This window comes from Perca fluviatilis, chromosome 15 (genome assembly GCF_010015445.1).
Source record: "Perca fluviatilis chromosome 15, GENO_Pfluv_1.0, whole genome shotgun sequence".
NCBI classification, from domain to species: domain Eukaryota; kingdom Metazoa; phylum Chordata; class Actinopteri; order Perciformes; family Percidae; genus Perca; species Perca fluviatilis.
The window spans coordinates 4,204,599-4,222,263 of NC_053126.1; the positions used below are offsets into that span (position 1 = coordinate 4,204,599).

Here is a 17,665-nt window from a genome sequence, read left to right on the forward strand (position 1 = left end):
CATAAAAATCATAGTATAGTATGTCGAAAAAGTCATAAAAAGTCATAGTATAATTATGTCGAAAAGTCATAAGTATAGTATGTCAAAGATCATAAAAATCATAGTATAGTATGTCAAAAAAGTCATAGTATAGTATGTCGAAAAAGTCATAAAAATCATGAGTATATTATGTGAAAAAGTCATAGTATAGTATGTAGAAAAAAAGTAAAAATCATAGGTATAGTATATTGAAAAAAAGTCATAGTATAGTGTAGAAAGAAAAAAAATCATAGTTAGGTATAATTGAAAAAAAGTAGTATAGTATGAAAAAATATTATAGTATAATTATGTGCGAAAAAAGTCCTTAAAATTCAAGTATAGTATGTTCGAGAAAAAAATTATAATTATAGTATGTGAAAAAAAGTCATAAAAATTCATACTATGAGTATATTGAAAAAAAGTCATAGTATAGTATGTCGAAAGAATCATAAAAAAGTCATAGTATGGTATGTCGAAAAGTCATAAAAAGTCATAGTATAGTATATTGAAAAAGGTCATGTTAGTATAGTATGTCGAAAAAAAGAATCATGAATTGTAATTATATTGAAAGTCATGAGTATGAGTATGTCGAGGAAAAAAGTCATGAGTATAGTATGTGAAAAAAAAGTCATAAAAAATCATAGTATAGTATGCGAAAAAGTCATAAAAAATCATAAGTATAGTATATTGGAAAAAGTCATAATTATAGTATAGAAAAAAGTCATAGTATAGTATGTCGGAAAAAAGAGTCATAAAAAGTCATAGGTATAGTATGTGAAAAAGTCATAAAAAAGTAATTATGGTATGTCAAAAGTCATGAGTATGGTATGTCAGAAAAAGTCATAAAATTAGTATAATTGTGAAAAAAGTCATGAGTATGAGTATGTCGAAAAAAGTCATAAAAAGTCATAGTATAGGTATATGTTGAAAAGTCATAGGTATAGTATGTCAGAAAAAATCATAAAGTATGTGAAAAAAAGTCATAATATAGTATGACAAGAAAATTATAAGTATGAGTATGTGAAAAAAAGTCATAAAAATTCATAAGTATGTGAAAAGTCATAAAAAGATCATAGTGAGTATATTGAAAAAAAGTCATAGTAATTAAAAAAGTCATGAGTATAAATTATATTGAAAGTCATAGTATATTATGTCGAAAAAAAGTCATGGTATAGGTATGTCGAAAAAAGTCATAAAATCATGAGTATAGTATGTCGAAAAAAGTCATAAAAAATATAGTATAAGGTATGTCAAAAAAAGTCATAGTATAGTATGTCGAAAAGTCATAAAAAGTCATAAGTATGGTTGTGAAAAAAGTCATGAAGTATAATTATGTCGAAAAAGTCATAAAAGAATCATAGTATAAGTATGTTGAAAAAAAGTCATAGGTATGGAATAGTCGAAAAAATCATAGTATAATTGTGAAAAAGTCCTTAATGTAGTCTGAAAAGAAAGTCATAGTATGGTATGTTGAAAAAAGTCATAAAAAGTCATAAGTATAATTATGTGAAAAAAGTCATAAAAGGTCATAGAGGTATGTTGAAAAAGTCATAGGTATGGTATGTGAAAAAAAGTCATAGTTTTATAGTCATGGTATATTATGTGAAAAAAGTCATAGTATAGTATGTGAAAAAGATCATAAAAAGTCTTAATTATGGTTGTAGAAAAAAAGGTATAAAAAGTCATAGGTATGAGTTGTCAAAAAGTCATAGTATGGTATGTGGAAAAAAGATCATAAAAATGAAGTATAATTATGTCAAAAAGTCATAGTATAATTATGTCCGAAAAAAAGTCATAAAAATCATGTGAGTATGTCAAAAGTCATAAGTATAGTATGTGAAAAAAGAGTCATAAAAAAGTCATAATTATAGTTGTGAAAAAAAAGTCATGAGTATAATTGTCGAAAAAGTCATAAAAAAGTCATAGGTATAAGTATGTTGAAAAGTCATAAAGTATAGTACATAAAAAGTCATAGTATAGTATGTCGAGAAAAAAAGTCATAAAGTCATGGTATAGTATATTGAAAAGTACATTAAGTATAAGTATAATAAGAGAAAAAAAGAGTCAGTAAAAAGTCATAGTAATGTATGTTAAAAAGTCATAAAATTATAGTATGTGAAAAAGTCATAAAAAGTCATAGTATAATATGTCAAAAAGTCATAAAAAGTCATAGTATAAGTATATTGAAAAAGTCATAGTATAGTATGTGGCGAAAAAAAGTATTAGTATAGTATATTGAGAGAAAAAGTCATGGTATAGTATGTCGAAAAAAGTCATAGTATAATTATGTGAAGAATCATAAAAATCATAGTATAGGTATGTTAAAAAAGTCATAAAAAGTCATAGTATAGTATGTCGAAAAAAAGTCATAAAAAAGTCATAGTATAGTATATGAAAAGTCATGGTATATTATGTCGAAAAAGTCCTTAGTATAGTATGTCGAAAAAGTCATAAAAAATCATAGTATAGTATGTAAAAAATAAAGTAGTTAATATGTGAAAAAAAAGTCATAAAAATCATAGTATAGTGTGTCAAAAAAGTATTAGTATGTCGAAAAAGTCATAAAAAGTTTAGTATAATTGAAAAAAGTTCTAGTATAGTATGTCGAAAAAGTCATAAAAAGTCATAGTATAGTATTGAAAAGTCATAGTATTAGAAGAGAAAACTCATAGTATAGTATGTCGAAAAAAGTCATAGAAATTATATAGTATGTTGAAAACAATTATAGTATAGAAAAAGTCGAAAACTTATAGTATATTGAAAAAAGTCATAGTATAGTATGTCGACAAAAGTCATAAAAAAGTCATAGTATAGTATGTCAAAAAAGTCATAAAAAAGTCATAGTATAGTATATTGAAAAAAATCATAGTATAGTATGTCGAAAAAAGTCATAGTATAGTATATTGAGAAAAGTCATAGTATAGTATGTCGAAAAAGTCATAGTATAGTATGTCGAAAAAAGTCATAAAAAGTCATAGTATAGTATGTCGAAAAAAGTCATAAAAAGTCATAGTATAGTATATTGAAAAAGTCATAGTATATTATGTCGAAAAAAGTCATAGTATAGTATGTCGAAAAAAGTCATAAAAAAATCATAGTATAGTATGTCGAAAAAAGTCATAAAAAAATCATAGTATAGTATGTCAAAAAAAGTCATAAAAAATCATAGTATAGTATGTCAAAAAAAGTCATAGTATAGTATGTCGAAAAAAGTCATAAAAAAGTCATAGTATAGTATATTGAAAAAAGTCATAGTATAGTATGTCGAAAAAAAATCATAGAATAGTATGTCGAAAAAGTCATAATATAGTACGACGAAAAATTCATAGTATAGTATGTCGAAAAAAGTCATAGAAATTCATAGTATAGTATGTCGAAAAAAGTCATAAAAAGTCATAGTATAGTATATTGAAAAAAGTCATAGTATAGTATGTCGAAAAAAGTCATAGTATAGTATATTGAAAAAGTCATAGTATATTATGTCGAAAAAAGTCATAGTATAGTATGTCGAAAAAAGTCATAAAAAAATCATAGTATAGTATGTCGAAAAAAGTCATAAAAAAATCATAGTATAGTATGTCAAAAAAAGTCATAGTTAGTATGTCGAAAAAAGTCATAAAATTAGTAGTATGTCTAAAAAAGTCATAGTATAGTATGTCGAAAAAGTCATAAAAATCATAGTATAGTATGAAAAAAGTCATGAGTATAGTATGTCGAAAAAAAAAAGTCATAAAAAAGCATGGTATAGTATATTGAAAAAAGTCATAGTATAGTATGTCGAAAAAGTCATAAAAAAGTCATAGTATTAAAGAGTATTGAAAAGTATAGTAACATCGAAAATCCTAGTATAGTATGGCCGAAAAAGTCATAAAAATCATAGTATAGTATGTTCAAAAAATCATAGTAGTGGTATGTCGAAAGTCTGAAAAAATCCAGTATAGTATGTCAAAAAAAGTCATAGTATAGTATGTCGAAAAAAGTCATAAAAAAATCATAGTATAGTATGTCAAAAAAAGTCATAGTATAGTATGTCGAAAAAAGTCATAAAAAAGTCATAGTATAGTATATTGAAAAAAGTCATAGTATAGTATGTCGAAAAAAGTCATAAAAAAGTCATAGTATAGTATATTGAAAAAAGTCATAGTATAGTATGTCGAAAAAGTCATAAAAAAGTCATAGTATAGTATATTGAAAAAAGTCATAGTATAGTACGACGAAAAATTCATAGTATAGTATGTCGAAAAAAGTCATAGAAATTCATAGTATAGTATGTTGAAAAACAATTATAGTATAGTATGACGAAAAAAGTCGTAAGAAATTCATACTATAGTATATTGAAAAAAGTCATAGTATAGTATGTCGACAAAAGTCATAAAAAAGTCATAGTATAGTATGTCAAAAAAGTCATAAAAAAGTCATAGTATAGTATATTGAAAAAAATCATAGTATAGTATGTCGAAAAAAGTCATATATTAGAAAGTCTAGTATAGTATGTCGAAAAAGTCATAGTATAGTATGTCGAAAAAAGTCATAAAAAAATCATAGTATAGTATGTTGAAAAAGTCATAAAAAGTCATAGTATAGTATGTCGAAAAAAGTCATAAAAAGTCATAGTATAGTATATTGAAAAAGTCATAGTATATTATGTCGAAAAAAGTCATAGTATAGTATGTCGAAAAAAGTCATAAAAAAATCATAGTATAGTATGTCGAAAAAAGTCATAAAAAAGTCATAGTATAGTATATTGAAAAAAGTCATAGTATAGTATGTCGAAAAAAAATCATAGTATAGTATGTCAAAATAATTCATAGTATATTATGTCGAAAAAGTCATAAAAAGTCATAGTATAGTAATGACGAAAAAGTCATAGTATAGTACTCAAAAAAAGTCATAGTATAGTATGTCGAAAAAGTCATAAAAAAGTTATAGTATAGTATATTGAAAAAACTATAGTTGGAAGAAAGTCAAATCATAGTATAGTATGTCAAAATAATTCATAGTATATTATGTCGAAAAAAGTCATAAAAAAGTCATAGTATAGTACATTGAAAAAAGTCATAGTATAGTATGTCGAAAAAAGTCATAGTATAGTATGTCGAAAAAAAATCATATAATAGTATGTCAAAATAATTCATAGTATATTATGTCGAAAAAAGTCATAAAAAAATCATAGTATAGTATGTCGAAAAAAGTCATAAAAAAGTCATAGTATAGTATATTGAAAAAAGTCATAGTATAGTATGTCGAAAAAAAATCATAGTATAGTATGTCAAAATAATTCATAGTATATTATGTCGAAAAAAGTCATAAAAAAGTCATAGTATAGTACATTGAAAAAAGTCATAGTATAGTATGTCGAAAAAAGTCATAGTATAGTACGACGAAAAAGTCATAGCATAGTACGACGAAAAAGTCATAGTATAGTATGTCGAAAAAAGTCATAAAAAAGTTATAGTATAGTATATTGAAAAAAATCATAGTATAGTATGTCGAAAAAAAATCATAGTATAGTATGTCAAAATAATTCATAGTATATTATGTCGAAAAAAGTCATAAAAAAGTCATAGTATAGTACATTGAAAAAAGTCATAGTATAGTATGTCGAAAAAAGTCATAGTATAGTATGTCGAAAAAAAATCATATAATAGTATGTCAAAATAATTCATAGTATATTATGTCGAAAAAAGTCATAAAAAAGTCATACTATAGTACATTGAAAAAATTCATAGTATAGTATGTCGAAAAAAAGTCACAGTACACTATGTTGAAAAAGTCATAAAAAAGTCATAGTATAGTATGTCAAAAAAAATCATAGTATAGATACGACGAAATAATTCATAGTATAGTATGTCGAAAAAAAAAAAAAAAATAGTATGTTGAAAAAGTCATAAAAAAGTCATAGTATAGTATGTCGAAAAAAAGTCATAGTATAGTATGTTGAAAAAGTCCTAAAAAATTCATAGTACAGTATGTCGAAATAAAAGTCATAAAAAAGTCATAGTATAGTATATTGAAAAAAGTCATAGTATAGTATGTCGAAAAAAGTCATAGTATGTTGAAAAAGTCATAAAAAATTCATAGTATAGTATGTTGAAAAAGTCATAAAAAACTCATAGTATAGTATATTGAAAAATATAGTAGATATGTCAAATCATATTTTACAATGGAAATCATACTATATGGAAATAAAAGTTAAGAAATGGTGAAAAAACAGGTAGGAAAGAATGGAATTGGAATGTATGCATGGAGGCCTGGAAACACCTTCACCCTGCTCAAAATGCTAATTAATGTTCTTATTTCTTAAGTGACCACTTAGTTTGAGAGGGAGCTGCTCACCCTGGCACGTTAGTGGATTAGTGGGTGACTGTATCCTGGATTAAAGCTCCGTTCAAGAGCACAAGACGTCCCAGTGTGTAATCTAAGTCTCCAGAGGTACAGTTCAGAGCTATGTGAAGATACTGACATAAAGACTGTGATATTATACTACAGTATATTACTTATACTTATTACTTATATACTGTAGTCATAATGAAGTTTTCAAGGGAATGTTTAATTAGATAGACTCGTCAATCAGTGCACATGTACAGAATTTATATTTTGTTTCAGATAAAATCAAAAACATTCATTTTCACCTTAAAAACAGTATAAAAGATTTAATTGAAATGGTGCAGGAATTGTGATTCTGTGACACACACACACACACACACACACACACAAAAAACTACATCACAATACAAAGTCTGGATGTGCAGTCCCTTCTAATTCCTCTGTTTACTTTAGCTAAAGCCCCCTTAATAGTGCTGGAGGAGCTGGGGTTGAGCAGCTAAAGCCTGGTTGCTGACGTCAGTCCACAGTTGTGGAGAGCCCAGAAAGGTGCTAAGCAGGAGACAGCTTAATGTCCAAATGTCTACGCAGTGTAACTCCAGTTATTTGTCAACACAGTACTCCTCTCACAGTCTAACAGAGTGACTTTACATATAATACATATAGTACATTCTTGCTTTTATTGTACACAGTAAGATCATTTTACACAGAGATAGTTTCAGTATGAGACAAGAGAAAAAAGGTTTTACAGACACTTAAACAGAAAGAACCGGACCGAGTGCAACACTGATGTTAAAGGTCCCATATTATAAAAAGTGAGAAAAGTGAGTATTTTTTTAATTATAAAGCAGGTCGAGGTGCTCTATTAATACTGTGAAAGTATCGAAACGCTCAATAGAAATGTATTCAGAAACTGTGCCTTTAAACGAGCCATCAGGACTTTGTATGATTGTGATTTTACAACTATATATATGTATATTCCCACAGAGAGACCCGGAAGTGCTGACCAATCAGAGCAGCTTTTTCAAGAGGGATTTTTTTTAAAAGACAGGTGCTAAAACTGAGCGTTTCAGACAGAGGGTGAATACAGATAATTTCAGACAGAGTATGATAATAATGTTTTTTAAACATTAAAGCATGTAAACATGTTCTAGTAGAAACCCAAAATACAAGTATAAACCTGAAAATGAGCATAATATGGGACCCTTAAAATGAAAGACAACCTGTGCAGATATCTAAGTGACAAACATCACCATGTCATACGTCAGTCTGTTCGTCAGTCTTTTCCAGTGGCAGAGTCAAGGGATGCTGAGTCAAGAGATGATGAGGGAAACGGATGGCCTCGCTGTTGCGCCGCATGTACGCGTGGCCGCTGATGGGGTACCACATCTCAGTGAACGTCATGTTGGCCACGGTGATGGCGCAGCGCCCCAGCACCTTGAAGCCTGACTTGCGGTAGAAAGGAATGAGGTCGTCTTCGCACATGAGCACTGCTCGGCGCACGTTGGGCAGGCAGCGGAGATACTGCAGGTAACGCCACAGCAGAATGTTACCTTTGCCCTGCTGCCTGAAGGTGCGATGGACGGCGAGGATGTGGATGTGGACGGTGGAGCCGCGGGGTTTGTGGAGAGTCAGTGCGTCCTGGAGCAAAGTGGTTAGAGATCACAATTACCGATCATATGTGTGTGTGTGTGTGTGTGATGATCACTTATAAATGATGAGTTGGGAAGGTGCAGGGTGTCTTACTGCAGTGAGTCTGTCCTGGTCCCAGAGAGAGCCGATGATAAAAGCCACCAGCCGGCCCTCCTCAATCCAGCCCATGGACAGCTCCGGACACAGTGTGAGGAAATGACGCACCTCGTCCAGGTGGAGAGGACACTCACCTGACACTGAGATAAATGCTGAGAGAGAAAGAAAGAGAATGAGAGAATGAGAGAATGAGAGAGAGAGAGAGAGAGAGAGATAGGGGAGAGAGAGAGAGAGAGAGAGAGAATGACCGTGCGCAAAACAAGTTAGGTCCTACTTTTACGCACACTAAAGGCGGCGCAAATTACCCAATAAACACGGTGCTGAACGTCGAATACAGATGTAACATCTTTAAAAAGAATATCTGACCACTGACTTTAGTTAATGCGAAGAGAGAATTAAAGCTGTCGATGCCATGCATGGTTTTACGCAAAGTCCTCTATCGAGGCTTCCTTTGACTCAGCGAAACTTGACAGCGGATTCAGTCTCATGTGACGGATAAGACGGGTCACTTACCTTCTCGCTCGATCTCAAAGACGCTTATGGCATCCTGGGTGTTGAGCGGTCGGACTTCGCTTGCGGGAAGTGTGTGTCTCCTTTGGCCGCCAGGCGAAACAGAAGGTGTTGGCTGCATTGGTTTGATGAAAGGCTGCGCGCCAACAACGGACATCATACGACTTTAAACTCTCCCCTCCAAACAAAAACCCCAACCACTTCTCCTCCTGTGTTGTTCTCTGCCTCTGTGCTGGATCACCTCTGTCAGGCCCTGCGAGGAGAACAGGCTGGTTGGTGCGTGTATTTATAGGACAGCTTTCCTGGCTGTGATCCACCAGCTCATTTGCATTTGAATATTTGATGTCGATGAATGCATAAAGGTCACGACTGTGTGGCGGCAATTTACTGAACCCTGCAATTAACTGCGTACATTGTTGCTGTTTGATTTTTTTTGTGTCTATTGACAGATAATAGCAAATTATTTTCTATGAACCACCACTTCCGGCACATTTATAGCACGTGTGCCACGCATGTTTACAGAGAAGCGCACTGATGCAGAGGCACTTTCCAAAGGTTTTGCCACTAAAATATTCACCGTTTAACTAAATTTCAAGACCATTGGTCAGTGAAGTAAATCAAATGTGCATATGTGTAAAATGTGACACAATTGCTTCCCATCTAAATTAATAAAACAATGAATAAAACGACCTCGGCACAGCATCAGGCTGCAGACACTTACCGGAGGATGTTGAGGTTGAATGTTGGGGACTGAGCAGCTCTTCCTCCCTGCCTCTGTCTCACCTGCTCCAACACAGACGTCTCTCTTCGTTATGAAGTGATTATTACTATGAGTCACATGAGGAAGGATTACCGACACTTTATCTCCTCTCTGCCCGAGAACAACACGTTCACTACGCTGTGTGTGTCTTGGAGAAAGTGACCTCCATTTGTATTAGAGAATATTATTGTCTTTGAAAGCCTTGGGCCCTGATTGGTCAGGCTATTTTACTCTTCAGCTGGTGTGTGATCTTAATGAATGGTTAGCATTTAAGATGACAAGGATTTAATGTACTTGAGTCAATATGCAGAAATATCATAAGCAAAATGTAATTGAGAGTTTTCAAAGTACTTGTTTTGCAGAAAAATGGGCCCGATTAATATATTGTGCTACATTATTACATTGTCAATACTAATGCATCAAGTGAGAACACAGATTTGTGTTAAGGTGCCACCAGCCAACAAGGCTTACCACTGGTTTATCTTTAACAATACATTGTATTTTATACATTTATCATGTTTGTTTTTTTTAACAATAAAAATCATTATCTTAAAAGCAACTAACTATAGCTGTTGAGTAAATGTGTGTAAAAAAGCAGAGTAAAAACTACAATGTTTCTATCTGAAATGTAGTGGAGTACCAGAAAATGGATTGTACCAGTACTTAAGTACAGAACTTGAGTAAATATACCTCACACACACACACACACACACACACACACACACACACACACACACACACACACACACACACACACACACACACACACACACACACACACACACACACACACACACACACACACACACACACACACACACAGGAAGACTCATTTTCACTCCTGTCACCTAGAAGGGAGAAAAAAACTGTCGGAGGCTTGTATTCTTTCAGTTTGTAATGGGAAAATTACATTTAAGCCTAATTCCTTATATTTTTATATTTAATTCGTACTTTACTTCTCTCACAAATGCTGAAAGAGTTGATCTCATTTCCCACATGCAGATTTTGATTCTAACTGCTGAGACGTCCAGTCTGGAACATAATGTGAGCGCTGTTTGTCTGAACAGATAGGGGCTACAAGGTCACCCTAAAACTATCGTACAGGGAGGAGGAGGCGAAATGTATTTCTCCGATTGTCTTCATGTGTATCAGATTGCCTGTAAGAACTGTAGCGTCATAATAATCCAAGTGCGTGTGTGCTGTCACTCTGAAGATGCAGATAAGCCTGGTGTTCTTGTTCACTCATTTGAGAAACTGACTCCACACTGGGCTGCGGCCTTTTGTGAAATCATGTTGCTCCTATATTTGCAAATATATATTTTTAATAAAATACAAAAACCCAACTTGGTTTTAGTCTCAGTCTGTCTTATTTGTTTCAATTTACTAAACTCTGAAAATTCCCCCCCCTGCTGCAAAGGAAACTTCCACTACAAGTTACATAATGCAGTTTGGGTAGGAATTTGGCGTAAACGGCATTACTAATCTTGAAACCAATTTTTAGTAGAGTTTACAGAATGAATGGCGATATTTCCCCAGAAACAGAACTTTTGCTCCATTGATTTGCCGGTCCAGTCAGAGAGACTGAGGGGAAATGAAAAAAAAAAAGTTGGAAGTTATTTTAAAAACCCTAAAAGTTTCGGTGCTTTTGAGAAAACATTCGGGGCTGGAGGCCCGGAAGCCACCCCTCCCTGCTCCGCCCCTGAATATGTGTGTGATTGCTGTCGTGCTGATTGGCTTTTTTTCTGCCAAAGTTTTAAATTGGATGACATTACAAATGTGACGGCTCATAACTCATAAGATGTAAACAGCATCATCATGGACTACTTCAATGAACGGAGTTTGTGAACAGGTGAGTTATAAATACAATGTGAACTGGGCTCCATAGACTTTAATGCATCATATATAGCTCCTATAACTCATGAACTGTACAAGTCATGGTAACGATCATAGGTACAGTTGATCAGTGTGCAATACTGAGCATTTTTGAAACATGAATGGAGTTTGTACGGAGTACAATAGCAGAGATATAAATACAGTTGATGTCTATTGGATTGTTTTTAAATAGTAATAACTCAAAAAGTATAAAAGTTATCAATAAGAAAAGTCATCGCACCCGTCTACAAAGAGTCCCGCACGCTTTGACGTATCGATCATCGCGAGGAGCTGTAGCAGGACATACAAATGAAAGAAAATCAGTTTCTCACTGATAGCTCATTACATATGCAAATTTATGAATATTTTATGAAAATACCTTCATGAAATTACGCATGGTTCAGTATATGAACAGCATATGTGGCATAAATGGGTTTTGAACTGAGACTGAGCGGAAAAGAAGGCACAGAAAGAGAAGTAGTAAGCAAAAGAACATTAGTTCCAAATAATTACAAGTCAACACTGACCTACTGTCAAACATCATCATGAGGAAACAATACTGTCAAAAGAGCAACGGATTGAAGCGCTGAGGCGACAAGGCAGCTTACAGTCACATTTCTATATTCATATGCAAGCAAACAACCCCTAGCATAGGACTGGAAAAATACTTTGCAGTTACAGTTCAACTAAATAAAACTAAACTGATTCATATGATGGACATACTGTAAATTGATGCAAAAATAGTCAGAAAGTTTCAGCTTTCATCACAATCTGTTCATTTCCAATATTGCAATGCTATTATTTTAACATTTGGAAGCATTTTAAACAGCTAAATACTGGTCCAACCGGGGGTAATTATCATCCAGACACGTGTGCACTCAGCGAATTATGAGCTCCAGCAGAACGTTTATGTTTTTCTGTTATCGGGGATTTTTAATTGACGATGAGTAGACAGCAACACGCACACCACTTGCTTGGTCTCCTTTGTGGTGCGGGGAATTAAATCCCCGAAGATCCATTTCAAAAAGAAGGGACAATTTCACTGACCAATAAACCAAATGCAGAGGGTTTCTTTCTTTTTGAAATGGCTTTTTTTAGTTGACAACACATGCACAGGTGTACTTCTATCTGTGATGCAGCTCATCTTCCATTCAGGTTACTAAAGTAGTCTTTACTCCCATGACGGAAGTTGCTTTTATATTACACAGCCCTGCAGCTTGAGACGGAGGGGTAAGGCAGAGTAGTGCTTCTTACGCCATTAAGTGGGGCGGTAAAGAGAGCGTTGGGGGTCCAACTGCTGGTGTGTGCTAAGGTTTAGGGTTGAGGAGTAAGGCTAGGAATATGTGTTGCTTTTAATCTTGCTTAGATCATGCTGCGTGTGTTTAGAGGGAACAGATCTCTACAGACATGGGCCAGAGCGGGCAAGAAGAGGGTCCCTATTCAAGCTGAGAGGGTCTAAGTATTTGTGTCAGACGGGAGAGCAAAAGTTGAGGCTTTCTCTCTTCTACTCCGGCTGGGGCGCCGGCGTCTCATTGGCATTGTTGTCGGTGATCTTGTTTTCCAGCTCATCGTCGGACAGGAGGTCCAAAGAAGTTCCCTCGACCTGAAGCGGGCGTCGGCCTGGGCGACTAGAGGAGAAGCTGATGGGGCCGCCACGCCTGCAGGAGAAAGAGGAGGAGCGGAGGTAAAGGGAAGGTAAAAAGCAAAATGTCACCCATTCATCAAGCCAACATATGTTCAAATGTTCAAATTTGAACATATGTTGGCTATTCATCTTGCAGTCAAAAGATTTTAGTAACATCTGCTCAGAAAATGTAACTGCTCATTTTTAAGTTAAGCAGCTGAGTCCACTTAATAATTCACAGCTCATTCAGCCGCTGTGTGAACATTTCATAAACCAGACACAGGGACGTTTCTACGTCAGCACTTGAAAACTCATCCCCACTCAGGTTTCATAATAAGGGCCAGTATTCTAATGCTTTAATGATATTACCAACATAAAGAGTCGGTAACATGTTTATAAAAATAACTTCAGATAAGCAGTGTTTCCAATTCTTCTGGCTGGTTAAACCTCTGCTCAGGTTGAAGTTGGACGGAGCTCTGCTGGAATTAGATGAGGTCACCAAACTACACGAACCAATAAGAATGGGAAAAGGTTACCAAAACTGATGAAAGGGCCAGAGAGATGCCATTACATCACAGTCTATTTTTAGGCCTTTATTTGACAGGACAGATGAAGACATGAAAGGGGTGAAGAGAGGGGGAATGACATGCAGCAAAGGGCCGCAGGTCGGAACCGAACCCGGGCCCGCTGCGTCGAGGAGTAAACCTCTATATATGGGCGCCTGCTCTACCAACTGAGCTATCCGGGAGCCCAATCCATCACCGTCTTTACCTGCCCACACAGTCCTGACAAAAAGTCTAATTTGGCAAACATGAAATCAACTCTGTAAGTGGAGTATATCACTGTAGTTGCTGACTTAACGGGCCAATATTGACTTAATATACATGACCAGTTATAATAAATAATAAAAAAATAAATGAAAAAATAGACCTACATGAATAAAGCTTTCTTTAAAACAATCATGTACAGAAAAATACTTTGCACATCTACAACGTGAGAAAGGGGGGCAAGCGGGTCAAAAGTTGCAAAGAAACTCCCACACACTGTCTAACTTGCAAAAAATATATGAAGTTTAATGGCAGGCAACGTTACGGTAATAGACCATCTTCAGGCAAAATGGCCAAATTTGCCTGAAGATGGTCTAGTACCGAAACGTTGCCTACTATTAAACTTTATACTGTATATTTTTTGCAAGTTAGACAGCGTGCGGGAGTTTCTTTTCAAACTTCAAAAACAATCATAAAATAAAAGATAAAATGATGAATTGTGAATGTCAGATAGGGGATGCGTCCGTCTGCCCCAGCGTACCTGAGGCGGTTCTTGAGTGTGTGAACCTCGCGGCTCAGACCCTCGCTGGCCTCGGTGGCGTCGTCCAGCTCTCTCTGCAGTTTCCTGCGTGAGGCGTTGGCCCTCGTGGCCTCCTCCTCCGCCTCCTCCAGCTGACGCTTCAGCTGCTTCATCCGAGAGCTCGCCTTTTCCACCTTCACACACACACACACACACACACACACACACACACACACACACACACACACACACACACACACACACACACACACACACACACACACACACACACACACACACAAAAATAAAAGAAAATACATCACCAAGAAATACAAAACATGTTCAAAAAGACACCATTTGGATTGTAGAAAGGTGAAGTAGGTTTGTTAATGGTTATAAATATAAATAAATGAAATTACAGTGATTGATCTCTTTTAAAACCACAGAGGGGCTAAACATTTGGAAAACTGGAAAAAGCTTGCCCACAGCCTTTCACAACGCAGTGTTAATGTCAGTGTCAGACATACTTGTTCTTTAAACTGGTCTGCATGGCGACGCTCATCCTCCACTTGCATGCAGATTTCTTTCAGCTTCTTCTCGGTCCTTCTCACAGTCTTGTTGGCTGCTGCTCGCTCCCTTTCGGTGGAGAACAAGGGATCGTTTAAAAAAAAAACAAGACAAGATTCAGCGTTAGGGACCGTTTGGTATTTATGGAATGGACCACCGGAGGAAAATAGGGGAGGGTCATGTCTTTGTATTCTTTGTTGAGGGGAGGGTCATCCAAAATGTTTTAGTACAGAGGGGGCGGGGGGTATTCATAGAAACAGCAACATTTCAAAGTGGCTTATTTGGTGCATATTTTTCCATGTACCTCTCAGTCTCGGCCCCCGCTACCAGATGGGTCTGACCCATGAGTTTGGCTGTGGGGCACAGGGAGCACTGCCCCCCTGGTGGCTGAAACGGTTAATTGCATTGTTTAAAAAATGAGTAATTTATACTATATATAATAATTAGGTCTGGCATGACCAAGATATTTTATAAATATCTTAGCTAAATAACACAAAACAACTAAATGGTGGTAGGTAATACATCTGATTTCATATACTGCTTTAGTAAAAAAAATATTTCCTGGCTGACGATGCGAGCAGCAAAACAAAAATGAATGTTGCTAGTCTGGACATCTTACTGTGCCAAGGTTGCAATAAAGGTTTCCTAAATGCCACAATTGATGTCAGCTTACTAATTGATTGCGGGTTTTGTGTAGATTTGGACATTTATACGTTTATTCCACTTTGTTTAAACGGCGAAGTGGAGGAAGCCTAGTGATGAGTCCATAGCAACCAGTTTGTATGTTGAATGTTACCCAGAGTGCCTTGCTGAATGGTCTCAATATTTTATTATTTTATTTCATGTGAATACTAGTTTACTAGAGGAGTAACTTAGTATTTGAAGTAATGCAGTAATGCAGGAAGTGAAGTTTGTTGTAAAAAAACAATGGGGATCTGTATATCTTTGCCAAGCGCAAACCAGTACAGAAGGTATCGATAAATTGTTGGGGGAGGGTCATGCCTTTTTTCCATATCATTTTGGAGGGTCATAGAACAATTATTCCTGGTGAAGGGAGGGTCATGTCTATTTTGACTAAAGTTCCCAAAATTCCTGCGGTGGCCCCATAAATAAATAACGAACAGTCCCTTACAGCTAAAAACCCGTAAATGTGTTTTAATCAATCTCATATTTTAGCCTAGTTTCTATTTTTGAACATACCTTCAAACTCAGAAGGGCTGAAAAAGGTGACACATATTAACTTTCAATGTGGCCTCTGAGACTTTTCTCCTTTCTCTCGTCTCCTTCGTATTGTATTAACTGCATGGTCTGCTTTAATGTCATTGCCATTATCTGTGCTTGTTTGTTTGTGTGCCACTTCCTTGTATGTTTTAACCATTTTTGCTTAGGCCTGATGTTATTATAGATGTAATGTTACTTATTTTAATATGTTAACCATTGTATTTCAGGATGCCTATTTGCCAGCTGGCCGGGGACTACAGCTGGAAATTAGCCGTTGAGGCTAACGCTGCTCCTTTTACCGTATAGTCAAATAAAGGGGACTGTCCAGGACATTATAAACTAATAAACTAAACTAAACTAAACTCACTTGGCCTCTTGCTCCAGCTGCTCCTCCAGCTGGGCTATCTTGGCCTCCAGGGCAGTGATGGAGGCCTTGAACCTGCTCTTCACAGAACCCTCCAGCTCGCCCAGCTTCGCCCGCAGCTCCTTGTTTTGACGCTCCAGTTGCTGGCGAGCGTTTTCGCTCTTCTGGGCCGTGCTGCGCTCCGCACTCAGCTCTGTAGTCAGGGTGTCCACCTGAGGGGCAGGGGGGGGCAAGGGAAACGGAACTTCATGTGATTTTCATAATTTTGAACAGGCTAATTTTTTATTTTTTAACAACATACAAAACATTCAACAAAATAGTAACAAAATAGACAATAAACCATAAACCAAATAAACATGTATAAATGACAACACCATAAGCCCATCATACACGTCTCTCTCCCAGCACAAAGATTTTTAGGAGCCCTCCAGAAAGTTCAGGTTATTTCTCCATTTTCTAGTGTAGACATCCAATCTGGAAAACCGTTTAAATGACATCTTTTTCAAACACCGCCACCCTAGCCATCTCACAAGCCCACTCCTGGATTGAAGGCACCCCTTCATTCCTCCAGCCTCTCAAAAGAATCTGTCTGGCTGTCATTAAACTAGTCTGGACCCAGCTTGTTTATCCATCCCACTTAGGAGTGATCCATCTCCCAGAACAAATCTTGGGCTGAATGGAACCTGGGTTCCCTGCAATCTGACATAGGTTATCATGTAACCTGGACCTTATCACAGGACCACAAGACATGAAGTAATTGGCCGTCCCCTGTCTTACATTTCCAACGATTTGGTGTGTCTTTCAGACCAATTTTGTACAGGCTAATTGTTTTTTTTGCTGGATGTAATATTAGTTTAATAAAAAATAAGGATGATCGTTAAAGATGTCCTCTAATTCTGCTAACTCAGAACACCGCACCTGCATAGTTGTCTTTCTGTAGCGGTCGTTGAGGAGCTCCATGTTACCCTGCTCCTCTTCCAGCTCTTCTTCCAGCTGAGCAATGCGAGCCTCCAGCCTCCTCTTCTCATCCATCAGAGCAGACCTGGCACACACAGAGACAGAGTTAAAGCTGCAGTGGGCAGAAAGCAGAGGTAGAAAAAGTATACAAATATTCTACTTAAGTAAAAGTACTAATAATTTAATGAACTTTTACTTAAGTACAGGTAAAAAAGTTGTAAAATATATACTTTTTTAAATATTTATACTTATTTAATTAAATAGCAGTATTTTGTGATTTGATGAGGGAACAAAGCCGCATTCGATTAGAGTTTGTTGACAGATAAATAATGTTAGAGAGCTTTTTTATTTACTTTCTTTTTACTCCGTAACGGATGTGATTTAAATGTAGCAAAGTACAATACTTCAAGCA

At 35.4% G+C, this 17,665-nt stretch overlaps 2 protein-coding genes across 6 annotated transcripts in view; both read right to left on the bottom strand.

Moving 5' to 3' along the window:
* Positions 1 to 6,547: 6,547 nt before the first annotated feature.
* Positions 6,548 to 9,497, bottom strand: LOC120573799 (serotonin N-acetyltransferase-like). Its single transcript, XM_039823638.1, has 4 exons — positions 9,323 to 9,497; positions 8,605 to 8,854; positions 8,089 to 8,243; positions 6,548 to 7,983 (listed from the first exon to the last, which is right to left on the bottom strand). Exons 2-4 carry the CDS (start codon positions 8,759 to 8,761, stop codon positions 7,600 to 7,602), a joined length of 696 nt encoding a protein of 231 aa, XP_039679572.1. The 5' UTR covers positions 8,762 to 8,854; positions 9,323 to 9,497; the 3' UTR covers positions 6,548 to 7,599.
* Positions 9,498 to 11,234: 1,737 nt separating this feature from the next.
* Positions 11,235 to 17,665, bottom strand: part of LOC120574358 (myosin-10) — an 87,827-nt gene continuing 81,396 nt past the window's right edge. For 3 of the 5 annotated variants that reach the window (XM_039824647.1, XM_039824652.1, XM_039824651.1), the window contains 5 exons: positions 17,215 to 17,338; positions 16,300 to 16,508; positions 14,672 to 14,780; positions 14,166 to 14,338; positions 12,738 to 12,891 (listed from right to left, as the gene is read on the bottom strand). In XM_039824647.1, coding sequence (XP_039680581.1) covers positions 12,738 to 12,891; positions 14,166 to 14,338; positions 14,672 to 14,780; positions 16,300 to 16,508; positions 17,215 to 17,338 — 769 coding nt within the window. Of the gene's footprint in view, positions 12,892 to 14,165; positions 14,339 to 14,671; positions 14,781 to 16,299; positions 16,509 to 17,214; positions 17,339 to 17,665 lie in introns of all 5 variants that reach the window. The other 2 variants (XM_039824650.1, XM_039824648.1) reach the window with 1 other exon arrangement.